Genomic DNA, 27,876 nt, shown 5'->3' with positions numbered 1-27,876 from the left:
CCGTGACTGGATGCCATAATGTTGATGTTTGGTCATTCAATATTGATCCAATGGTAATTTGTTCATTCTGATTATAGTCCACTGTTGGCTATACTAATGGTCAGTTAATCCTTTTACTGTATGACCAGTCATATGGTCAATGTTTAGACATGTAATTGTTTGTTAATCCTGGATTATTTGGCTCCATTTTGTATGTTAATAGACAGAAAAGAAAGAGTGAGATGAGATTTATCAATGTGTTTTTCCCGAAGGATCATTTACTTGTTTGGAATTGTAAGCCTGTTTCAGTTGATTTTTTGTCCAAAATATAGCCCATATAGTAACAAAAATTCCCTATATTTTATGTTCAATGATTAGGGATCTTCTTTAATTAAAAAGTAAAATCAGTGAGGTAGAATGGAATATTTAAGTTAACAGGAATCATCTTAATAATTGTATTTTCTATCAATTGAACAGCAAATAATCAAAACTGAAAGTTATTTTTAGGGCCACACTAGGATAATAATTTGGTAATGTCTATCATGTTGTTAAATCTTTTGTTTCACAACCCTATTTTATCCATTTTGAAATTGGCACATTCAAATATTTTGAAATATTTGATATATTTATTTTAGATTTATGTGAATACTTTGTCTAGTTTTATAGTTGTTTTCTAAAAGATGATGTTTGACATTGTTTGTCTCTGAATTTGAAGTCTTTCTTTAAAACAGTTTACATTTACTTGCACTAAAAGTGTTGCAACTTTTGACCACAAATACTGTTTACTGACATGTTTTTGTTTTTTCCCTCAATTACTAGGTGGCTTGTAGAAGAATGTGGATGGTTTATCATGTGTTTAAGATGAAATGACTGTTGTAAGGATGGCCTAAAGTCATTAAGTTTGTCTTAACAGGGAGTTTAACTGTCCCTCCATCTTGTTTCACAGTAAATCGTTTTCTTGGCCTGGAGCATGCACACATCAAACCTGAGTGAAAGTACTTAGATTATCAAGGATGGCAACTTGTTGAGTTCACTAGCAACAGAGATTTAACACAGTTATCTCTAGGATATACTTTGGAAAGAAAAGGGTGTATATGGTGTATCAAATTTTGTGACAAATATGTAAAGTATGACTAAATATCGTGGGAGTTTCAGTGATGTGAAAATAAGTTCTTGATAGGATTATACATTTTCGTCCATGAATAAGCTTTTCCAGATTGTCAGGAATCAAATATGCGTCATGTGATACATGTGTAAACTTATAAAGTGATTGAAAGTGTGCGGTTGAATATTTAAGTATAGAATAGATTAATAGATTACTAGTTGAGAAGTTGACTACTAACCAGATTATTATGTGGAAAGTGTGCTTTATAACTTGTGTTTTGCTGGGATTACATACAACCCCAGGTAATCAAGCACAGGTAAGTCAAAACTATCTTTGTAAATATATTAAGATTTATATTTCAGTTTGATATCTTCATGAAAAAGAGAATACAATATTCTATTAGTAGACTATGAGTGTTGCTCTTTCTAGATTATGTGATATCACTTCTCATTTGAGGAGATAACACAAGTTATAAACATTTTACTATACAATACAATTGATTCACACGGCATTATGAATGAAATTTCAGATTCATACCATATGTGAGATCTATTTAAGTTTAAAAATAATTGATAGGCGTAGGTGAGATGTATTTAAGTTTAAAAATAATTGATAGGCCTATGAACTATTGGAACCACGCGTGACATAACTGCAGCCATCTTTGAAATATGACTTCATATTCATGGTGGGGGTGATGGTCTTGGAACAATAAAAATGCAGAAATAAGGATCTAGATTAAAGGACAAATAACTCTTGTTTACCAATTAACAAGATAGCAAGTATCAAATTTAACCTGATTAAAGAGGGGGTGTTGAAGTACTTTAACAGTTACATACACATTTAATGTAAAGTGCTTTGACAGATTTAATGTCCTGTTAAGGGTCAACAAGGCACAGGAAGAACTTTGTAGTTGAAACAAAATTACTGAAAAAGGTCTAGGACATAGGTCAACTTTGAAATATTTTAATACTAACCACTGCTAAAGAAAGGCACTGTGACTAATAAACTTGTGCTAATGAAAGTTCAGATAAACCAAATTAAAAAACTTAAAAGTCAAAATTAATTACGTGTCAGAGTTTCTTGAATTTTATTTACTAAATTAAGAAAAAAAAGTGTATAGAAAGTAAAATTAGTACTTATTTCTGTACATATCATGGTTTAGAGTGCGGGAAATGTATCCCCTACTTCCTCCTGGAGAAGTCCCCCCCCCCCCTTGAGATATTCTACCAGTCCCTCCTCTGACAACCTTCCAGTGGAAGGAACCTAAGTGGGAGAGTTAACCAAGAGGAGTGGGTGCATTTTACCTGGGGGAGAACTGTGATGCCTCAAACTTAAATTGTGTCTTCTAGATGAGAACTTCATCCCCATGTATAAATACATGTAAGACAATTAATCAGCTCATATATCAGTTTGTAAATTAAGCAGGATTAGATTAGATTAAATGGACTAATTGAAGGATTTAACACCATCTGGTGAAAATAAGCGACAATGTAGCCTGTGAAGACATCTTAATTTAAATTATTATATAAAACCTAAAGTGGATTGAATTGTGTAGGTTTCAATCATCAAGAGAGGACAAGACAGCAATAAGAAAAGATTTCATTGGTCATTGAATGATTTGTCCAGATGTTGATATTGGTCACCATGGAAGCCGGGTTTAGAAAGGATTGCTCTAATTAACCCATGCTGGTTAGCTTGTCTAGATCTTACCAGCAGATTGTCAGATGCCTGTTTGATATGTCCAGCTGGAAACTTTCAAATAAGGTTCCTGCTATTCAATATAATTCTCCTGGTGTGTGTAATGAAACTGTATTTCAACTATTTTGTAGTGTGATCTATGAAACACTAAACAGCTCTGTCCAAATGAAATTCATACTGGGGGGTGAGCCAAAAGGTGGGGGGGGGGTCCTTGGGCTTGACCCCCAAGAAGATTTATAAACTAAGGAATACCCATTGGAAAATTATTGGAGAGTCTTCAGCCTGCCCTACCCTCCATGGGTTTGCAGAGCTAGGTGGTAGGAATAAAAGAAAAATTGTTACTGGAAACGTAAATGTAAATATATCCTTCATAAAAGTACAGCCATACACCATTTCCAGTAACCCAGTCCTCCCCCCCACACACACACACAAACAACAAACAACAACAAATTAATAGAAATCTCAAGAGTAAATTAACCCTATTGGCAGAGGCGTAGCCGTGAAATATATATTGGGGGGTCCGCAACCCTAACCCCTAATCCCAACCCTTTTTTAAAACCCCTAAAAAAATATAAACAAAGCATTATGGTTACGTGGCTAGTTGAGCGGGCGATAAATATTTGGCTTAGGTGATAATGTTTTTGGGTACCTACATGCGATTATCATGATTGAAAAAAATTAACAAAATATTACTGACAGGCTAACTAGACACAATTTTATGAACCACAGTTACTTTTCACTTGACACATGTTACCAGGATGATTCTCTCTGTGTTTTATTTTAGCAATGTAAACCATATTATGGAAATTTGGGGGGGGGGGGGGTCCAAGTATATTCAGCCCCCCCCCCCCCCCCCCCCCCCGAAAAACAATGGGGGTGTGTGTGTGTGGACCCTCCCGGACCCCCCCCCCCATGTGTGACGCCCATGCCTATTGGAGCAGAACAGTTCTGTGGTCTCTTATGTTAAATTTAATTAGTTTAAGATATTTATCTAGACTTGGCAGGAAATCTAGTGACAAGATTGATGGACTTTATTTTTTGAAAATAAATGCCAAAGAAAAACTTTTCTCAGCATGGTAATCTTTTTGCTTCCAGGAATATGGAGACATGCTCCTACTTATAGAATTAAACACGCTTTTATCAGAAAATTATACTTATAATGGAAATGTAGGATTATTATTTAATACATTTCATTTCAACTCAAGACAAAAGGAAGGTTTTTAGACAGATAATTCTTTCTAATATTTTATCTAATTTGAGGTATGTTTTGTTTGGAAAAACAAATATTTTTCCATTTTAATGGTTGTTAATAATGTATTGGCTCATAGAAAATGAAATAAAGAAAAGCTGTGCTCTGTGAATAAGATCTTGTTAATTGGTAAGACTACATGTCTGGAACTTTATTTATTATTTAAGAAAAAATAACATGCAGGTTATAAGATTTAAAGAGAAAGAAATTCTCAAAGTCCTCCATGTATGTAACATATGGATCTTGGTCTGCAGCTTCTAGATCAGCTTACTTCATTTCATCACTTGATTTCCATACAATAAACTGTACCCTCTAGTCATAGCCATTTTTCTAATTGTCCACATGAACTAGAATGTGTATTATATAACTTAGGTTAAGTAACAATTGTTAAGCATCATTATCAAAAGTCTGTCCAATGTCGATTTAATGAGCCTTTGTTCCATAAAATTAGTGAACAGTATTTTAAAAGTCTCCACAGGCAATTAATGTCAAATTAAAAATTTATGATACCACTTATGACAACAGGAAGGAATTATTGGCCTGCCTATATTTATCAACTACTTTATATAATTTAGGAAATTCCAATGCACGACAAAATCATTTCCAGAATTCATTCGAGATATCTCCAAATTTAAAAGTAATATACCGTCAGGGCTGTCGGTAATTTTTCACAGATGATTAGCAGCACTGCTAATCAAAAAGTCCAATTTTGCCAAATTTGATTAGCAAATTTAAAAATTGATTAGCAGTTTTTCGGTTTCAACATAAAACACCTAAATAACAAGATTACTTTAATTTATAACAAATGATTAGATTTCATTCTTAAGATTTTTAGAATTTTAGCACTGCTACAGTACAGGTAGCTGTGAACATTTCTGAATGTAGACTTTTGGTTATGCCTGAAGCCAATTCTTGGCAGTGGCTTCCGAAGTCCCACTCATTTTAATTCTTATTTCTTTGTTAGAAAACAATTTTGTCTGCTTTTTATCGTGTGTTACTATTTTTTTTACGAATAATCTCGATTAACTAGACAATAATATTTTACGGGAATTCTTACTTTGATTTCTCATTTTACAATACGTTGACACGTATTTATTTTTTATATTTTATTGGCAATACGTGGGGGATACACTGAATTTATTTTGTTAAAATTGAATATTGATATAATTACTCGAAATTGTTATGTCTTGCAACATGAGTGGTACTATTTGATTCCCTATTTCTGGTTTAATAATCCCAATTCATAGAGTTATGTCCCTGTATTACGTGTATAGTATAATGAATTGAGTCTGGGTAGTTTGAGAAGAAAATGTCACACGGAGAATTCAGTTTTGCTTATAAAATTTATTTGACATTTTATACACATTGAAAGTGTTGAGAAATGTGGATAAATCTTCGTGTCAATATCCAAAACGACAGGCATATAAATAAATGATTCAAAAACGTTAGATTTTAATTTTTGATTAGCAACGGACAAAATATGTATCGCAAATTGCGCTGCGATACTGGTTGTCGGCAGCCCTGTATACCGTTCAGACACTTATTTTTAAACCAGTTCAAAATCACTGGGGTTTTTAAGACACCAATATACAACTGGCGGTAGTTTTTACTTTGATGTCCATAGCAGTTATATCTCATAACAACCTGTCATGACATCATCATAGGTTGATATATTCGTTCATATCAACCGCTGATGACGTCATGACAGGTTGATATTTCATATCAACCGCTAATGACGTCATCTCAGGTCAGTATATTCGGCTCATATCAACCGCTGATGACGTAGATGGTCGAAATAATACAAAAAAACACAGAAAATTTTTTTTATTCTTTTGACAATTAAAATTTGTTGTGCTACAGTTTCTAACATTCAGGACCGAAATAGACGGCGTACTTATCGACATACATGTATTTAGACCGGTTATCCATGTCTAAGACATCTTTCAGAATTTTCCTTTCGTCCACATTGCGATTATTTCTCCACACACTACAGGACTTGAAAGTATTTATCGCCGAAGAGTTCCTTTGTAAAGTATTTTTGGGTACAGTCCACTTAAAACAGTCGGTCAAATCCTTCTCTGAACATACCGAAAACCTTCAATCATAGTTCACTGTCAGAATTCTTGGAAAAGAATGCCTTTTGGTCCAAATTTTCTGCAGGCTTTGGATAGATCCTCGTCGATATTTGCATTCACATCTATTCCATCGTCAATATGTTGGCTAAAAAGGATTGATTATTCGTCTGACTTCGTATTATTATCCATTTTGTTTTTGCTTTCAATTCAACAGTCCAAAATGGCGACATATAAACAAAAACATGCACGTAATTGCACGTGATTACTTCGGTAATTTTCGCTATTTGGCGGAAACTATCGAGCAATTATCCAATCGTTGTTGCCTTTTAATGGAAGAGCCCATTAAATTTAAGGGTGAAATGGCGTTGTATATGTCGGATATAAACCTACTCTCCCTCGGATTGATATGGTAGAGAACGCTCGGGTAGGTTAATATCCTATACTCGTACTATAAGCCAAACCAGTTTAACTATTCTGACTTCTTCGGTTGGAGGTTAGAGTTAAAAATGCATGGGTAAATTATATTCTTTATTTGGTAAAATATGGTGAAAGAGATTTGAGTAGCAAGTCTTTAATTATTCCATTTGTATAAATTAAGAAATGAAAGGGGGTTAACGTCCTACTGTTCTGCCCCGACTGGGCTAATGAAGACAGGTATACGCCATACAGTGTGTTATGAGAGGAATTTTGCCTGGGCAGCAGCACTATGGCCTACCAGTACTCTTATATCGAATTCCAAACTGCCGAGGGATCTTTTACATGCACGCCAATGTGTACACTGGACCTCAATTTTTTGTCCCATCCGAATGACTAGACAGCTGTCCTTGTCAGGTCCTCCGTCCTGCACCACTGACAAGGAGAAACCATGCTTGTAAATCTGGATGAACTTTCTCGGCCAGTGCAGGGATCTATCACGCGACCTCCAGGCTAGCGAGTCGGCGTCTTACCCACTTAGCCACCGTTACTCCTGTATAAAATGAAAACATTTTTTTCTTAAAGCACTATAAAAAAATGTGGAAATAATATACTGTGTCAGTGTACAAAATTTGATATGGACCCTCTTGAGATAGGGCTTCTGAGTCTTGTGGAAGGGCCCCAGAATCCACGAAAGGGGCCCAGCGTATGTGAAAATAACCTCAGAGAAAAGTGCCATTATGAATAGGAAAGGGCTTTAAATCTCATCTACCGGTATGTAATTTTCTTCTTGTTGAGGGTCCCTCTAGAGGCCTGTCCTATTTTGATCCTGGCACTGAAATTTAAAATCAAATCACAACATTGATATCATAAAAGCTGTCTTTACCACAATTTTTTGTTTGAAATACCTGTACATAAATTTTAACAAATGTTCAGTAGTCAGCCACTGATTGTTGACAGAAGTGATATTTCTAATCAGGTGTCTGATGGTCATCTTTGCATCTAGTTGTGAAAGGTCAAGAATGGACAGAGAAAGGTATTGGTTGTTTCTTAGGACTTGATGGATGACCATTGGAAGTAGGTGTTAATCTGGCTTTGACTGTGTGAAGAGATAAATGGTGTTGTGTTTGTGAAAAGCTTATAATGAAAGACTGTGATAGATGGATGGAATGGCTTATAGATAGACTAGATAGTAAATGCAAAGCAAGCTGGCCACCATTAGTACCATACAGAACTATGTTTTTTATCCATTGATGTACCGGTAATATTATTTGATGGTTTTCTGAGGATGATTACTATTTGTTCAGTAAAAAGACTGAAAGCTATAGATAGGATATTGAACATCAGAAGCATTAGTAGTACTTGATTGAGTTGAAAGTAGGTCGTGGTTTCAATTAGAAACATGTAGTACTGCTGATATTGGAAAAATTCCACTCTTCATGTGCTTACTGATTGAACATTTAGTAGTTAGTACTCAGAAGGAATAATGTTGCAGGGATGGCCAAGTTTGAAAATACAAGATGTCAATTAATTATTGATATATATTTGAAAGAGTTTGCTAAATGTGTAAAAAATCCATTTACATAATGTTCATTAAAGAATGGAGGACAAAATGATAATAATGTTTTTTTCAAGGAACCTAAAAACTTGGATCGATAAATTGACAAAACAGTTTATTAACTTCAAACAGGTAAATAAGGGCATGTATTGTACATGTAACATCAAAGGAAATGCCAGCTAGGTGTGCTACAGATAAGTAAGTGAAAATTAAGTTTGAATGAAAATAAACTTGAAATATTGATGTACCATGTTGTTACATATTTGATGATGAAGATAGTGTAGCGCCCTCATCAGACTTCAGTGGAATACAGCAGGAGTTTATTAAATGACGTATTGGTTTTTTTTTTACCCTTTATCAAATTTTATATTAATTAAAGTTACTGACAGATGTAAGTAATATACAAGCAGATATATTTATTACTTATCTTACATATTTACAGAACCAATCAAATACATATATGATAATAAGATGACTTAATAACCATTACAATCCTGGTAGACATATTAACAGCTCGGAGTAATGATCAGTCTTATCAAAGAGTTATCAGTGTAGAATCATGTTTTATGATTGTCATATTAATGTACCGTAAACCATGAACAGAAATTGCTTACTGCTTCAGCTGCTTTAAAAACCAACAAAGTGGAACTTATACTTTGGAGACTATAAATTACTTTGGGTTACTGGAAATCGCCAGGAATTATGGAACAAACCATTGTCTCATTATTAATGTTGTTCCTGTAGAAAAGATTATTATAGTATAGGTATAAAAAGGAATTCCCTGTAGTCACAACAGAGAACTGACTATGAGCTATGTCTAAATAGTTGTTATTATCTGATAGCTGGGAAAACTGACTTGGAGTGTTTAATGTGGTTGATGATCAACATGTTGAGTGGGTTTTTTAAAACAGTAAATTGATTGATTGTTGGTATCAGATGTTTTCCTGAGAATACATTGGTGGTGGTTAATAAATGTGTATGTTTTTGTACTGTCAACTAAGAATTATAAAACAGTTTATTTTATGATCATTCTCGAGCAGATTTAAATAGGACTGTTTTATAATCAATGAATTAGCTATGATTTATTAATGCCTGTGTACTAAAACCATTTATTCTTATCTCAAAGTTATAAATATAACTTGTTTTGTACATCATAAAGTTTTAATAACCGTATTGAAATTGTCACTGTATCATCATGAATCATATTACAATAAGTGTGTTAATAAGATTTACTACGATGCTAACCATTGAGGTTCTATGATCATAGTATTGTGAATCACACTGTCTGTCCAATCAGCTGATAGAGTATTGGAAATTCGCCAATCCGTCTGTCTTTCTGCAGTAAGAGTATTACAAGTTCAATTGGAAACACTTAAAAGTGACTTCCCTTAGTGAAGTGGCCGTGCCAGTAGATTAGACATTGTAAACCTTTTGACCGCAGTGGATTCGTGTTAAAAATATTTTGGATATATTCTGTGAATGTTTGTGAAGAAAACATTTAAATTTGTGAAAGATGTGTCGGAATCAGGATAAAGTGTATTGGATTACCATGTCATTCATCAAGTACATAACATTAATAGCTGTTGGTTGTTTTTCACAGGTATAGTAGTTTATATACATGTATACTTATCAATGAAGTTTGGTTATGAAATAAGAACAAAGACATGTTTTACACTTTTATGATACTCTGAAAGAAAACGATTTGTTCTGATTGTTAGTCAACTCTTAGTCGGTATCTTGTTTTACATCATTATGATGTCATCATCTCAGCTGTTATCAAAACTATTAAAGCCATGTAGACATACCTAAATAGATAAATAATACTTTTATTTTTTTCAAAAGCACAATTAATCAAACTAAAATGTTTTCTAATAATTTTCATTACCCAGTACTTTGTCTTTTCATTAGCTTAACTCCACAATTTTTATTAGCTTGACTCTTCAAAAGTCTTGTACTGTCTAAAAGATCTTTAAAATAGATTCTATCAGAAATTGAAATAATTGTAATCTGATGTGTGAAAGTTACATATGGTAAAACACTTTAAGAGGATTTGTATCATCATTATTAAAGCAGTGATGATGTTTCAACTGGCATTTTCTTCTCACAGTTATATAATCAATCAATTAATCTGTTTTAACAAGGCTTTTAATTGGCCAAGTTACTCAGGATATGAAAGATGGCTGATGGTCATGGTATCAAATATCATCTATGTTTGACAAGAACAATACTTTCTGATAGTTATCAACCTCTTAAAATCATCCCAAAGGAAGATTTGGAGTCTCTGGGGACATATCACTATTGTTGTTAGTCCATTAACAGGCCATAGTGATAATCAGAAAGTGTGGGTGGGCATTAAGTGACCATGAAAAACTACAATAAAATACTTTGGTCATATTTTCAAGGGACATGATCTTCATATTTTGTTTCCTGATATCAATATTTTCAAATTAGAATCATCTGTTGGCTTATTGGAACTGGGAAAATCTGTATACAACCATTTATTGCTGGGACTGGACAAATTGTTGTTTTTTATAAATTAAATGATTTTGTTGTATCAAGTTGGTGTACAACAAAGACCCAGCAATAATATAAAAGTATATATTCATTTGGATGATATGGAAAAAAACGAGGTCCACCTGTTTACTTCTTGAATTTGAGTTGTGTTCCAACATAATTGATTAGAAATTTTAAAATTGGAATGTAAATCACTTTTTATACATCCATATTACATTATATGTGCTTTTAGACCCATTTTCGTTTATTTCTAATAAATTTTCATTAACTTGTTTGGGTTTTCTCGGAATGATCTGCCTGCTTGTACCATTACCGATTATAAATTGATAATGATCTGATATATGTAATTAGAACTATGTAGTATATATTGCATATTACATTACATACAACTGGAAGGAAATATTGAGTTTTATTACTTACTAATCATATATACCACTGAAAATATATACTCTACTTGAAATTGGGTGGAGACAACAGTAATACAGGAAATATTTAATAATTACCATCATAAAAGTGAAAATTTGGCCTACTCTTTTTGATTGGTGCGCAATTAGAATAAAACAAAAAATTGCATATTCACGAAATTCTTCAACTTCTTAGAATGTGTCTATAAATAGAACCAATAAACATAAAAGTGTGATAATTTGTTGTTCCAATTGAGATTTAAAGGTCTTTCTTATATTACAGTGAAGATTATAGCAGGGTGTTGTCTTGATATCAAGAATTTCAAATATCTAATTATATAAACATTTCTGCAACTTGCTCAACCGTCTATGAACAGAACCATTTCGTTGGCATCTCAGTGTGATTCTGTTTAGATTACCTAAGATTTCAAGAATTCCCCCAAAGTCTGGAAAAGCTTTTGAAAGTTATCAAAGCAGAAAATTGATTTGATGATAAAAAAAATCTGAATGTCTGCTGTTAGGTGACTGTATTTGATAAAACTGAATCATTTTCATGCAAATCACGAATTCTAAATTTTATGATGCTTCTTAGTCTGTAAATACTGCTTCAGTTTGGAATAATATTTCCGAAAATCTCCATTTATATGTAAATATTTGTGTTTTAAAACTTCATGTAGATTTCATTGGTTTATGTGCAATATTAGGATAGCAATATGTTCATTAATATAAGAATGAAAAATGTTATTCCTTCAGTGTTTAATCTGAATGGAAGACATCCATGGAGACAAATGAACCTGGATGTAACACCAAAATGATGAATCGTTATTTCATGCATGATACCATTATGACTGTACTGTGTAATCAGATGACTGTAGATATTTAGTAATTTAGTGCACCATGATTGAGCATGTGATGATTGAGCATGTGCAGTTATAAATCTTGAGAATGGTATCAATGATGGCGGCTGTGGTTAATATGCTGTGAACAATACATGCCAAACACTATTAATACTGATTAGCTAAATCAATATGGCTGCATTGTTGGGGCATCGTTTGTTTATATAGGGAAAAGTCTTTTTCATGGAGTCGTTGTAAAACTTTCTTCATGGTATTTGTGACATTTATTGACCTATATGTTAAGCGGTTCCATGAAATCTTTATTCATATCATGCTTTACAAGTGATTTAAGGGGGAGCGTTTGTCAATGGTTTTCATTAAGTATAAGAGTAGTAGATAAAGGCAAGGCCATGCCCTTTAAGCAATAACCATCCTTCTCAATGATCTGCACTCTGTAGTAAAGGAGATTAATTCAAATGAATACCTAAATGTCAGTACTATATCCTGACTGGGTTATTGTGTGGATGCAAGTAGAAAATATGACAGAAAATCGTAGTGCAGGTTAAAAAATCCTATGACAATTGGATTTCTAAAAAGAACAAGAATGCTAGTGTCATGTATGAATTCTACTCCCTCACATTGTTTTATTATTTACGGAAATAATGATTGGATATGTCTTGATTAGACAGTCCACAGAGAGAGATGGGGTTTAATGTCCAATCAACACAAACTGGGTCATTTTGTGACTAACACATGCTTCAATTTTATTTCAACAATTCGCTTGCGTGTAGGGGTCTTTAGCAGTGGGAGGAAACCCACGAGTTTGGCCAGGCGACCATACTCCTTGTCACTTACAACCGGGGAATCGAAACCACATCATTTGGCTCAATAACAGACCTTATGATACAGCGCGCACATGCTAACCATTCGGCCATCCAACTCCCCGGCATTAGAAGAACAATTGATTCTAACCAGTGAACAAAACATAAGCATGCACTTAAAAGAACCCTTGACAGTTGTAATTTGAAGTAAAAGTAGGATATAGCACTGCTGATTAAGCAAAAGTTCCTCATAGCATGGTATATGCCTTTTTTCGTTGGCCCAATCTTTGCAAAAAAGTATGACGTTAAAAAAAAAAATATATTTCATTTCATTTCAACATCAAGTGACAGAATTTTCCGCATTGAATAACTGTTATGTATGTCTGTGGAATATCCTACCTAGTCACCAGTCTTATAGACATATCTATTAATTCTATATGACAAATATATTATTTTCTAGTAGGTGAGAGATGGGTGGATTGTTTTCTAGACATATTTCTTGAATTATGATTTCAGGAAAATCAGACTTAATTAATGTGAACGTTAAGTGTATCTACCTGTTAAACACATGTTGGTTTGACGTGAAAATGATATTGATTAGAGATATACATGTGCAGACAGGTTGACAAGTGCCCTCAAGGTGTTCTAAATAAATCAGATAATGCATGCACAGTCTTGTCTGCTACATCACCCTCTGCTCAGTGGAAGCTCAGGTTTAATGAAAAAAAGCACAATCACTTGAAAACTGGCGAGATTGTTGATCGGGTATAAGCTAGAACCCTATACAGTTCGATATTTTTAATGTATTTCGCTAAGTTATTTTTTCATTATTTTTGTTTACTTTTAAAGCTGAGCACAGTGTTCATAATAAGTTTGTTAAAAGGGGGAGGGGGGCATATAGGAGCCTGAAAACCCTCTGTGACAGTGTTTGACTTGAATGTTTCACTGTTAGTTATGATTGTTGTAATAATTTAACACTGTATTGTAATTATTGTATATAGCAGGTTTTGGCATTTCAGCCTAATTCAATATATTATTGCCTTAATATTTTGATTTTTTGGTGTTATATTTTGATCTAACTACTCCTGTTTTATTTTGTCTCTCATCCCCAATGTTTCTTATATTTAAGAATATTTCATTAGAGTTGACAGCAGGGATATTTTTCTAATGGATGATATGTTGTTTCTGTCAATATCACTTAGCTATGGCAGATATCCAGTTCACCGAGTTCACATTCAGATTTAAATGAAAACATTGTTAAAACAGATCTGTTCCCTATTGGCATACGGTATTTTTCCGTGGTATTTAAATTCATACTCATGGTATTTAAATTTATACTCCGACAAATATTAGACCAGAATTTGTCAAATCTATCTGACAGAAGATTTTCATGATTTATTGATAGAAACGATATGGTTCAGAAAAATAAAATGTTTATTTGAGCTTTGGATCTGTCTGCAGCTGTATGAAAGCCTAGAACTATATGAACCAGTGTTTCTCATATCCAGTTAAAAAGAACCAACTGACTTTTATTGAAACATATTTATTTGTTTAGATCATTCAGGACGGTTGTTTCAACATAATTGGACGTTTTCACAATTTAACAGGTGTATTAGTCAAATAAATCAAAAGTATAGGTGTTTAAGTCATTTGTTCACAATATGGTCATACAAGTTATTTCCTATAGTTATTTTTTCTGTCAGAAAGCAGCATATTTCTAATGAATGGGAAGAATAAAATTAAAGACAACAGTTAAGCTTGATAATATTTATAAACCTCTAAAAGTCATCCAATGAATACTCTCAGCAATGTCAAACACATCATCTGTAATTTTTAGGATGCTAAATTACACTAGTGTGATTTAGTGACTATATATCAATACCAATTACCAGTATAATAAATTAAATCACATTGTCAGTGTAATTTTTTAAAATTAAGAATATATTGCTTACAAAAACGTGAAAGTCATATGCTGTGTTTTTTGTCTCAAAATGTACATGGTTATCTGTGCTAATTTTGTTTGAATTTTTAAAATATAAAATCAGAAAGCTGGGACCATAATTGGTTCAAATATCTAGACTTTCGTTGATTTTTGAATTTGTAATATGCCAACATGCAGGAAGTTAATAAAGTTATAAATATCACCTGTATATGTTAGTAATTTGTGTAGTTTCTATTTAAATGTTGTGTATTATTAGAATCACCTGGAACATATGATTACAAACATGTGGCTATTTATTAGAATCATGTAAGATCTTCTGACTTGGTGTTCAAGGGTTATCATAACAAATTTCTGGTTCCAGTTAAAGTTGAAATCTTTACATCAATAGTAAAAGGTCAAAGAAAAGATATAAAACCATGCCAAAAATACATTGATTGATTTATTGGCAGCCATTTTAACAAATTTAATTGCCCACCTGCAGATAAATTACTTCTGACCAAAGTGCATCATTAAGGGTTGCTTCTCACTACAAAGTAAGATAGTAAACATGTTACATTTCCAGTCAGATCTGTGCATTTCATTCTATCAATAAAGTTAGAGACCAATCTCATTTAAAACCAAAAAACAACGAAGTAAGGTGGTATTTGAAGTTGGAAAAAAAAGCAGAAGATTTTGCTTAGCTATTACAAGTTGAATTCTGTAATTGTATTTAATGAATTAATATACAGTATCTTGTTTTATCATATCTTGTTGAAAATGATCTATTGAAAAATTTTGGATTCTTTCTTCCATGAGTGATTCATTACTTGACTATTGTCACCAGTAACAGGAAAGACTGGCTATAAGTATAAGGAAGTGCACAGTTTTTTCTAAAATTGAATGCACTTAAAATTTCTAATTTTGGAGAACATTCCCGGTTGTTTAATCACTCTGTCAAGTGATATTTTTACAGAGATTAGAAATTGAATATTTTTTGTTCCAGATGAATGTTGGTTTTAAGAACATGTTAATCATGACTATCTGTCCTAATTTGAGAACCTAATTCCAAGAACACGTTAATCATAAATATTCAATCCCTGAGTTGTGATATAAAATTCCTTTCCATGAAAATGTTAATCATAAATATTCAATCCCAATTTGTGAAACAGAATTCGTTTCTAAGAACATGTGATCATAAATATTCAATCCAACTGATGATACAAAATTCCTTTTTAAGAACAATAAATTCATAAATAAACCCCAAATTTGAGGACATACATATATAAATTCCTTTGAATCTTGTGTAATATATGAGGAACTGAACCTGTAATTTGATTAATTACAGACAATTAGATGGTTGGCTCCCTGGCTGTGGTTTTGATTGCTGATTTTGATTTAGCTGCCAGTTAGTAATTTGTTCCAACAGCCAATTCTGAACACCTTGAAATATTTCAATTTAAGGAGAGTGATAGAAAGCAATTTAGCACTATATCCAGCACAAAGTATTCACAGATTTTTGTCCAGTTATGAAGAATGATGAAATATTTAAATCTTTTAATGATATTTTGAAAGTGGCAAACAATTGTTAAAGAATGAAAGTGCAGAAAAAAAAGAGAGAAAATTCCCAATGGTTAGAGTCTTAAAATACGGCCTATGGATATTATCTTGGTAGCCTTTATGTCATTTAAATCCTTAGATCAAAAGTTAGCGAGTTGAACACAGATGATTGTCGACACTAGATGAAGGATCCAACTTGCCACCTTTCTAGAAATAGTAAGCATACCTGACATCTTGCATGGTAACCACCACTACTTAAAGGTAATTAGAGGGATAGTTTGAAATTTAGATTGAAAAAAGAGTTCTTGATAACTGATTTTGAGTAGTCTTAAACAGGTGAAAAAAGTTGAATTACCATTGTTCATTTTCCAAGATGTCATAGAAACATAACTCCCTCCTTTTCTGCTCATTATTGACACATTTTGTAAAAATGCATATAGACCGGAGTACTGAACTGATGATTTGATTTAAATCAAGTTTTTTTCTAGAACAATAATGATCAGTGGCAATAAGTAACCTTTCAAAATGATAATTTATTTTTTATGTTGGAAGAGTATAATATGGTGGCTGATTGGTATCATGTCGTGATGTTGTGGTGTTGCCCTTTATCACGACATTTTAATCCGACACAACAACCCGACATCACAACATTTTAACCGGACAATGCCTTTTCACCTGACACCATGACATTAAAAATGTTGTAATGTCATGTAAAAATGTTGTATTGTCGGGTTAAAATGTGATGTCGGGTTGTTGTAATGTCAGGTTGTCGTAGTGTTGGGTTATTGGCCATATGATTATATACACTGATCCTACTGTTGGTCAAGAAAGTTCCCTGGGATTTTGCAGCGTGGTTTCTCCCAGTCAGTAGTGCAGGACAAAGGGCCTGGCAAAGTACAGTGTCTAGATGGGACAAAAAAACAAGCTCCTGTGTACACATTGGTGTGCACATAAAAGAATCCTTCACAGTTGAATTTCGATGAAGAAATGCCACGGTCCATGAAAATTTCCGTCATAGCACTCTGCATAGCGTATGCCTTGTATCTTCAATAGCCCGATTGGCACAGAAAAGTAGGAAAATTGAATGTCATGTTGTCTGGTGAAAATGTCATAATGTTGTGTTATCAGGTTGTCGTAGTGTCAGGTTAAAATGTTGTGATGTCGGGTTGTCGGTCTGTCGCCTTATGAAGGGCGACATCAAGACATGATACCAATCATCCACCATAGTAAAACCTTTTAAAATAATGGGCGGGTTGGATGGCCGAATGGTTAGCTCTATCTTAAGGTCTGTCATTGAGTCAGCTGGCATGGTTTTGATTCCCCAGTTGTACGTGACAAGGAGTAGGGTCACCTCTCCAGCCTCGTGGGTTTTCTCTAGGTCCTCCGGTTTCCTCCCACTGCTAAAGACCCCTACGCGCAAGCAAATTATTGAAATAAAATTGAACCATGTGTTAGTCCCAAAATGACCTAGTTTGTGTCAGTGAATGTGAAACCGCATCTCTCTCCCTCTCTCTCTTTTTAAAATAATAATGTATTTAATGGAGTTTAATGCTTAATTTATTAATAAAATAAGGGAAATATAAGAAATAATATTTGGCTGTGACCTTCATACACTTCAGGATGTCTTTCATATATCAAATTACAGAGTCATTAGATAAATAATTAAGTATTTATAATTGCTTTAAGTTTTAATTATACTGTGATTAGCTGATGCTGGTAGTGATACAAGTATATGTATTTGAGAATGGTGATGTGTGATATCTTTTCATAAAAGGGACATTATAAAAAAAATTATTTTAAAGTCAATTAAACAATGCTGTTTCAGATCAAGATCTTAAATTAGGTGGAAACATCAACAGGCTCACTATACATGTATGTATACCATAGTTTTCTTCCTGGATGATACATGTACACCAATTGTACAATGAAGTTATTGCATTCATCAAATATTGATTTTATAATTTATTTCTTGCATAATTAAATTAAATTTGAACATACACAATTGTCAAGCAATGAAGCTTGACTTCATAAAAATTTATTCATAAAGAAACTAGATCATTCATACTTCCATTCAGGTATTACATTATGAATGGGCGTTGTTCAGGGTTATAGAATTTGTCAGCAGCTATGGATTTATTTTTTAATTTGAATAGAAGATTTATTGAATAATATTTAATGGGTGTGAACAATGGACTATTCATATTTTAATGTTTAACTTGTACCATCTGTTAAATTATTTTAATGGATATAGTATTACGTCACCTATGGTGTAATTCGATATATCTGACTATTCTATTATCTAATTGCAGAAAGCAATAAAACATATATCCACCATGGTTTAATATAAGTTTTATTAGTCATAGCAATGACTTTTATTCTTTAATATATGGTAGATATAAATACTGATAAGGACAAAGAGTTTTGAGCACTCCAGTTAAGTAGAATTCTATTTCTGTAATTCACCATGACAACAAGATGTTGCCATGGCAATATAATTGGATAATACTATATTGGGGACTGTCAATAGTAAGTTTAATAGTACTATAATGCAGTAGAGTTAAAAGCCTAACTAGATGATTGTTTGATATGCAATTTATATTTGTCTGTACAAAATGGAATTGTTTCTTAAAAGTTACGAACAAAATTTTACTGTCTTTAAAATAAAAATAACAAAAGGCTTAATGTCACTTGTAGATTTTGCTACACATTTTTATCAGTCCTACTAATCAATGACAAGAACCAACAAAAACTTGTAAGCATTTTTTTTGTCAGTAGTGCTTAAAGTATTGAAAATGGTGACCGACAAGGAAGGATGTTATAGATATGCGTATTCTACATGTCGTACTCAAAATGATTTCATAAAAAAATGTAGAAAATAGATTAGTCCATTTGGTGAACTCTCACACGGAAATGCATTCAGTTTCTTTTGCAGCATGACTTCTAACATAATGAATCTTTGTGTTCACCTCAATCTTCAGACCAAGATAGTACTGCAATATTTACTGGATTAGGATCCGATTTGCTGCCGAACTTTCATTCATGATTAAATCATGAAATGGATAATTGAGGCTATGTTTTTTATCGTACCGACTTTAATAATAATGATTGAGGCTAGGCCGAAAATTCAATAGCTAAATTCTAGGTTCAGAGTGGATCAATTTGACCGAAATTTTCAGCAAATTCACTTTACCTTATCTAGTTTTTAACTATTATAGTGAGAACTGCCAGCTCTTTATCTAATCTTCTTTAAATAAAAGAAGAGTAACTCTCAAATCAGTTGAGTCGTGATCTTTAATGGATTAAAACACGTTCGCCATCTTATGATTTAATTTAAAAATGGATAATCAAGACATTCTTTATTATTGTAACAATGGTAGCACTAAAAATTGAGACTACTTTAATCTTATCAAAACTTCAACCACTGATAACTTCACTCAGAATATATTTTCAATATATTCCATTTTTGTTATACGCCCACATTGAAATGTGGACGTATATTGCCGTCACCCCCGTCCGTCTGTCGGTCCGTCCGTCTGTCCGTTCGTCGTCCACAATTTCTTGTGAACGCTCTAACTCCAAAAGTTATCATCTGATCTTTCTGAAATTTACATGCATTATTTAAATTAGTGAAACGAAGAAGCCTATTGAATTTCAGCAATTTCCGTTTATTACCTCTAGAGTTATGGCCCTTGTTTTACTTTATTGAACCTTCTGAACGCTCTAACGCCAAAAGTTATCATCCGATCTTTCTGAAATTTATATGAATTATTTAGATTACTGAAACGAAGAAGCCTATTGAATTTCGGCAATTTCCGTTTATTACGTCTAGAGTTATGGCCCTTGTTTCACTTTATTGATCCTTGTGAACGCTCTCACGTCAAAAGTTGTCATCCAATCTTTCTGAAATTTATATGCATTATTTAGATTGCTGAAACGAAGAAGCCTATTGAATTTCAGCAATTCCCGTTTATTACGTCTAAAGTTATGGCCCTTGTTTCACTTTATTGATCCTTGTAAACGCTTTAACGTCAAAAGTTATCATCTGATCTTTCTGAAATTTATATGCATTATTTAGGTTACTGAAATGAAGAAGCCTATTGAATTTCAACAATTTCCGTTCATTACGTCTAGAGTTATGGCCCTTGTTTCACTTAATTGATCCTTGTGAACGCTCTAACATCAAAAGTTATCATTCGATCTTTCTGAAAATTATATGCATTATTTAAATTATTGAGACAAAGAATCCTATTGAATTTCAGCAATTTCCATTTATTACATCTAGAAATATGGCCCTTGTTTCACTTTATTGAACCTTGTAAACGTTATAATTCCAAAAGTTATCATCCGATCTTTGTGAAATTTCTATGCGTTATTTAGATTAGTGAAACGAAGAAGCCTATTGAATTTCAGCAATTTCCGTTTATTACGTCTAGAGTTATGGCCCTTGTTTCACTTTATTGATCCTTGTGAACGCTCTAACGCAAAAAGTTATCACCCGATCTTTGTGAAATTTATATGCCTGATTTAAATTAGTGAAACGAAAAAGCCTATTGAATTTCAGCAATTTACAATAATTACTTCTAGAGTTATTGCCCTTGTTTCACTTTGTTAAACCTTGTTAATGCTCGATTGATGATATTTTTCATCCGATGTGTATGAAATTTATATGCATCATTTAAATTTGTGAAACAGGTGTATTGAATTTCAGCAATTTCCGTCAATAATTTCTAGAGTTATCGCGATTGTGAACGTTTGAATGACAAAAGTGATCATGTGATCTGTATGAAATTTATATGCATTATTTAAATTAGTAAAATGAAAAAGCCTGTCAAATTTCAACAATTTCTGTAGATTACTTCCAGAGTTGAGACCCTTGTTTCAGTTTGTAGAACCTTGTAAACCCTCAAACGACAAAATTTATATTCTGATCTGTATGGAACTGTCTTGTAAAGGCCCCCAATTACCTACAAAGGAATAAATATGCGACAACCCTTGACGACCGCTCGGACGATTTAGCTGCTGTGGGCGTATGTTTTGTTGCCTGGCAACCTATCTTTATCTTCTTTTGAACTATTATAACGAAAACTGTACTATAAGCCAAACCAGTTTAACTATTCTGACATTTTCCCAAGAATGTAACTTACTGCGTACTTCGCATGCTAAAAGCGGGCTGGAGTCTGGCTTTTAAGGCCAACCCGTTCAGATGGCCAAGATGAAACAGTTTAAAATAAAATGCCTTCTCGAGGACAGGTCGTGAGCTGAGCTTTTTTAAACTGGTTTATTTGCCCAACATTTGCATTCAGACGACAAAGTTAAACTGGTTTAACGATCCCTGGGGTTTTTAAACCATTTCAACTTAAGCGTCTGAACGGGCTATTAGTGGATTATAAAAGTGTAAGATGAGGTCCCAGTAAGGTGTAAGTAATGTTATCACAAGGCTATCTATGTTACAGAAAATATTTTGACAGAGAGATATGTAAATAACATCCCTCCTGTGTTAATGGAACAAGCCCAACATGTTTTACATGTTATATATTTATGTGTGTGGTATTTTTTAAAAACCTGCATGAGGTGTAAATATTAGGGGTGAACAACAGCACCCTTAGTTTTTATATGGTAGAACCATTCACTGTTTAAATTAAGCCAGATGATTTATCTTATGTTTGATTGGTGTGTGTCTTACATTAAATATTTGATTTTGGGATCAATATGTCAAATGAACTAAGTAATGCAACATGTTTCTTTTCAAAATTTTGTTTATATTAGTATTGATGTACGTATGTTATGAAAATGAAAGACAAGCCCATGAGATGTTGGCAGACTAAGGCATACATGGTTGTTCCTTAAATTGTCTTTATTTTGCATCATTCAGCTTGGTACTGATAAAATGTGCCCATTCTGAATCGGTGCTCCTGATGCACCTGGTGTGTTTCGTTATAATAATGATTGCTGTTTGGAAAATTAAGTGTATGTTTAATGATGTATATTAATTGAAAAAACAAGAAAGTACATTTAGAACCAGGATCAGTTTCACAAACTTGTGTTTCTGTATATCAGGTATGTGACACAGGGTATGCTTATACTTTTCGAAACACCTCATAAAACTTATTATTTTCACTTTTGTGAAGTCCAGGAGAGTAGAGCCCTGTGGTTTCCTTACCGTATTTACAGACATTGATTGCATGGTACAATATTATATTGTTAGATTAATGTGAAGATTATAACACATGTACATTACATTTCCTTGGGCACTATTCCTTAAATCAACGATCAAACAGGTTTGGAAGATTGATAAACCTACAAGCTTGCCCCTTGGAATTATTTTATGAAAATTGTATGATTGAAGATTGGTATTTAATGTCCGTTTTTAGAACATAAAGGATGTTGGGCTTGATACAAATTTGATCAATGCACATATTAATTAAATGCTTTCTAACGATTTTTTTAATTCTTTTGATGTTTATGTACAACTAATTTCAAAAGCTTTTAGAATTTATTGGTTGTGTGCATTTTCATCAAACTCTAGTGCTGTCCCTTAGGTGCTTTACTTTGAAACCTGTTTGATGTTAAGATGTTAAATTCTATAAAGTAAAATAGTTACTATATTTACCATAGTAGTAGACATAATATTGAAAGTTTGATTACATCGTAAAAGTATTGGTGCGTTACATTGAGGTTTTTTTGCACTTGAGGCACATCTGTCGGATGTACTCCAGCAATCTTCAACAACTGTGGTTTGTACTGATGAGGTTAGGTTCAAGCAATGGTGTAGTAATTTGTAGTACTTAATGAATAATATGCAATACTATAATGCTAACAATAGTTGTACAAACTTGAAAGAAATTTAGCTAACTCTTAAGCTACATTTGTTATGATGAAATGATTATTTAGTTGGTCATAGCTCACAGGCTATTACAAAGTTACTCATTCGACTTTCTGATGGTAACCAATCAAATGTTATTGGCAGGGAATTGAACATGTAGAAAGCAGCTAATTACAACTCTGTTCACCTATAATTACCTGAACCTTTTTTCTTTGCACATGCAGTTGCAAATAATAATTTGTGTTAACTACAATGAATAAAGTTGGCACTTTTAAGCACGTTGGGTGTACAATGCTGGTACTTCCAACTTGCTTTCTGTACCTATATTAACTTCTAATTGTATTCCATAAAAAAAATAGTATTTGGTTAACTTTTGATCATTCTATTGTATCCAGAGTTCTGCTGTACTACAGCTTATGTAAATTTTACTTTAAAACTAAAACAGAACCTTATTTATATAATTTGATAATTTTGATGCCAATACATATTATACTACAAACCATTGTATATTTGTCTGTTCAGTGGCTCCTTAACAGCCAGTTGGATGTGACAAAGAAATCCCTACCAAATCGTGTACAGACACTGGCATGGGTGAATCCATTTGGAATTTGCTGGCAAACAGAAACCTGGCTGTCCTGGCAAAATCTTCATGGCACACTGCATGGCGAATGTCCGTCTTCATTAGCCTGGTTGGTAGAGAAAAGTAGATTTCTTTACATTACCCAGTCTCATATATTTCTACAAGTTCAAGAAGGAAACCTTCAGGAATGAATTTAAGTAGATTACCTTCCCTTTAGTAACGTTGTGGTTGGGAAGAATTTACCACTGGTTGAAATAAATTACAGAGTGATGCAGCAGACACAGTTGATGATTAATATGTGTAAACTGGAGACCTAAGTAGTTGTCTCAATATTAAACATGTTCAATCATAGCTTTGTATCCATTTATTCCTGATTTACTGCTTCTTAAATTGTCTGAGTAAATTATTACTCACCATATTTTCTCACCTAGACATATTTTAATATCACGTAATTGTGTGTGTGATCCATTGATTTATGTCTCCTGCCATGATTCTTTTATTCCAACTGTCCATAAACTCATAGGAAACCACTACAGATGCCTTTAACTTAATTCAGTGGTGAAAATGAAATTAGATTTCCACTACACATTGGTCATTTTGACACTGTTTTTGGGTGGGCATTTGAGTATTCAAATAGAAATCTGCTTCAGTATTCCATTGAATAACAATTTATATTGCTAAATAAAAAGAGAACAAAACTAGTTCCATAATTCTTTTGTCAAATGCTTAATTTGTTGGTCAATAACAAATGAGTATACTTGTCAACACTACATTTGGTGGTCAATGACAAATGAGTATACTTGTCAACACTACATTGGTCATTTAGAGACCAACATAATATGGTATCTGTTATGTAAGGGTTTTTTAATGTGTGCTCCAATGTGTACATAGGTGGATCTGGGTTTTCACAAGGCAACATTTATTCGCAGCCTTTCAGGTGCTACCAATGACAGCCAGTGCCATTATTACTCAACTACCCAGCTCCTCGCCCCCCCCCCCCATTACCATTAGTAGTGAATTTATTTGATTTAAATGATTGTTTTTTTACTTTGGTACAATCATGATTAGTTAATCATTGATTTCTGAAGAGAAAATTGATTCTAGACTTCTTGAGCCAAACAGCTTCTTCCAAAATAACTTATATTGATGAACTTTTAAATATCGATCTAAGGTACAGTGTAATGAAACTCAGTTCATTTAGTAATGGGGTGTCTTTAGTTCTCCAAATCAGTTGCTAAGAAAATTGTAATCATAGATAGAAGCATGGAATTAGAACCCTCAAATACTAATCTATTATTAACAACCTCAAATTTAATTAATGAAGCAAAATTGATTTTTAAGCAAAGAATAATGAAAGGATATTGTGGGTGGTATCGTGTTAATGTTATTTTTTCGTCAAATTTTGTTTCAAAGTTTGAATTTATTCTAATTTATTAATTACATCTGTCTAATTAAAACCTTTAGATATTAACAAAAAGTGGATCTGGTAATTAACATCTAAAGATAATATAATTAACTATTATTAGAGTTTATTATTGAATATCCAAGTTGCTTATTCAAAGGGAAAATTTATATGGATGAAAAAGGTTTATTTTATTCTCTAACTTGTTATTAATTTGACTGTTGCGTTAACATTGGGATTTGTATTGGAAGTGAACTTTGGACAAGAAATCACCAGGTGTAAATGAATACAATACTTCGGATAATTTGCTTTAGGTAAAGAGCAGGATCTAGATCCAAAGGTTCCTGTGAACACAACAATTTCTTACTCCATGTTAGAGGGCATGCTGCTTCTCCAGATATATTGCTGACATAATATTTCAACATTGTCCTTAGTCTTGCATGAGATCACATAATAATTAGCAGTGCCGCCGGAGAGCCATTTTGTCTACTTGCAGGAAGTCTAATCCTATTTGTGTAACATAGCCTTATATTTCATTGGTTGGGAAGGATTTTTCTCTTTTAAAAGTTAATATGTGTATATGTTTTCTTTTTCAGGTTTTGCTTGATAAATGTGAAAAACTACATAAATGTCAATTAACGGCAGGAACAGAAACATTTCAGCAAGATCCTTGTCCAGAAACCTCCAAATACCTCGAAGTTCATTACCAATGTAGGCCAAGTAAGTAATTTGACATTTATACTGGGCCCCAATAAAACATACTTTATTTGGAAAGGGTGGGTTGTGTGGCTGAGTTGTCAAATGTGTGCACAATAGATCATCATACTTGTTATCTATGCAAAAAAAAAAAATATAATTTAGTTCTGAAATGGTTCAGTGTCAAAGGGAAGTTAAACCACATTTCTCTCTCTCTCAACCACACTTTTCAATTACTTTATATATTGATGATAAATTTTATGTGAAGTCCTGAGCAAAACCCATTAGTAGCTAGATCCCTGGGTGACCATGCCATGACCTTCATTAAAGCATCATTATCATCTTATAATGGAGTAATACCACAATAAGCAAACAATATTCCTCTTGATTAACTCCTCATACTACACTATTGTTAGCTATAATTTATTACTTTCAGTCAAACATATATAAATATTTATCCTCCTTATATGATACAGCCACTATTAAATAGTTCTAATGATAGACTAAATGTTTATTCAGAGATTAAGATGCTGGTCTATGCAAATTTTGTTAGGATTTTCAGGTATAAATATATATTGATAGTAAGAATTTGTCCTGGGCATCATGTTATAAAATATCAGAAAATGGTTTGTCATTAGGTTCCTTATTATAGTTTAAGAATATTTTCTGTTGCAGATAGTGTTGTAATAGAGAGTACACACCCTAACTGTAGGCCTACAATGATTATTTTGTTGCAGCAAATTTTTGTTGCACTGTTTTTAATCAACAAATATATTTTTCAAGTTGTTTGGATATTTTTTACTATCATGCAATGAGAATGTATTAAGGCCCTTGACTGTCAATGGAAATGTGAGATTTGTACCAATGCTAGTAGCTATCATGGTGTGTGATAAGTAGTTTCAGTATCATAGATAGTGGTATTGACCTTTAATTCCCCAATAAATAGGAAAAAAATCCATTTAGCTCTGTCCCTAGGTGGTATAAATAGATCTGATAGAATAAGATGATCAATTTCATGGCGCTCATCTTTGACATCTCCGTGGAATTAGTGTAATATTAGATCTTCGTTCTAAATGCTACTAATACCAAGAAGGTCAAGGTGTTGATACAGAAGTTCTTTATTGATGAATGACTTGAATTTATTCTTGTAAGGGAACATTTCTCTCTATACTAGTATTGCATTTATAGATAGAACAGAAAAAGGAATCCAATTGCAAACAAAGTCAAATTACTATGACGCCACAATGTATATTTAAGCTGGCATGTTTATTCTGAAAAAAGACCCATGGATTGTCCATAACCATCTAAAAATACTGTACCGTAGATCACCTCACAGGAAATCAGCTACAAAACTCAATGTAAAAAGATCACTTTTTTCCACCTTTTCAGGGAATCAGTGTAGTCATTGTTTTAAGTGCTCAAGGGGTAGCTGATTTTAGATTAAAAACCTTCACAAACTATATTCAATCGGGCAGTTATTTCATCACAAATCGTCTTTTATGCCATTAATTTCATGGTAGAAAAACCAAGATCTAATGATATATTTATTATGGACTAACACCGTTGAAGAATCTCAGGTGTTTAATATCCTCTCCTCAGCTTTCACAAAAAGGAATTTGTGTTACATGTAAATAACTGTGGAGGTTTCTTTTTGCCAAACAAAGAGTGCTCTTTTGTATATTATCAAGATAACATGAAAATGTTAATGATTTGAAAGCTTTTCTGTGATATGTTTATAGGGTTTGATGTTAAAGATCATATCTATACATCAAGATTTGAAGATTGAGGATGCTATTATATGACAAAATAGAAAAAGAAATCCCTCGCTTTTCATGTGAGATCTGTTCTTAGAAATCTGAAACTTTTTTTCATATCTCTTCTAATGTTATAATAGTAAAAAATACACCTACTGTAAATTGTTCATTATACCTTTAATAAGTTAAAAGAATGTGCCGTTACCAATTTTTTCAGCTAATGTAGTTACAATTTTTCCACTCTCTCTGATAGTGCTGGGCAAATAACTTTTGTTTGCTTTAGAGATTTTTTTCAGAAAATAACTGTCATAATTAACAATTTCACACTCTCCAATTGTGACCGAACACTCTTAACTTTAATCGGCACGATATTGGTAGTTATGATAAAAACAGATGATTGGCTAAGCCAAGCCTTGGAGTCATGACATAATTTCATGGAGAAGTGTGTTGCTAGGGCTCGAACAGATTGGATATTAAAAACTGTCTTGTT

General features: G+C 32.9%; 1 protein-coding gene across 4 annotated transcripts in view; it reads left to right on the top strand.

Annotated features, from left to right (window-relative positions):
• The window catches only part of LOC126810493 (protein eva-1), a 107,707-nt gene that overhangs the window by 42,453 nt on the left and 37,378 nt on the right, over positions 1-27,876 (top strand). For 2 of the 4 annotated variants that reach the window (XM_050535587.2, XM_050535586.2), the window contains exon 3: positions 25,533-25,656. In XM_050535587.2, coding sequence (XP_050391544.1) covers positions 25,533-25,656 — 124 coding nt within the window. Of the gene's footprint in view, positions 1-798; positions 1,401-9,432; positions 9,679-25,532; positions 25,657-27,876 lie in introns of those variants that run through there. The other 2 variants (XM_050535589.2, XM_050535588.2) reach the window with 2 other exon arrangements.

Source organism: Patella vulgata, chromosome 2 (genome assembly GCF_932274485.2).
Source record: "Patella vulgata chromosome 2, xgPatVulg1.2, whole genome shotgun sequence".
Classification (NCBI taxonomy): domain Eukaryota; kingdom Metazoa; phylum Mollusca; class Gastropoda; family Patellidae; genus Patella; species Patella vulgata.
The sequence above is the reverse complement of the archived record's forward strand: the minus strand, read 5'-3'. Positions and strand labels throughout refer to the sequence as shown.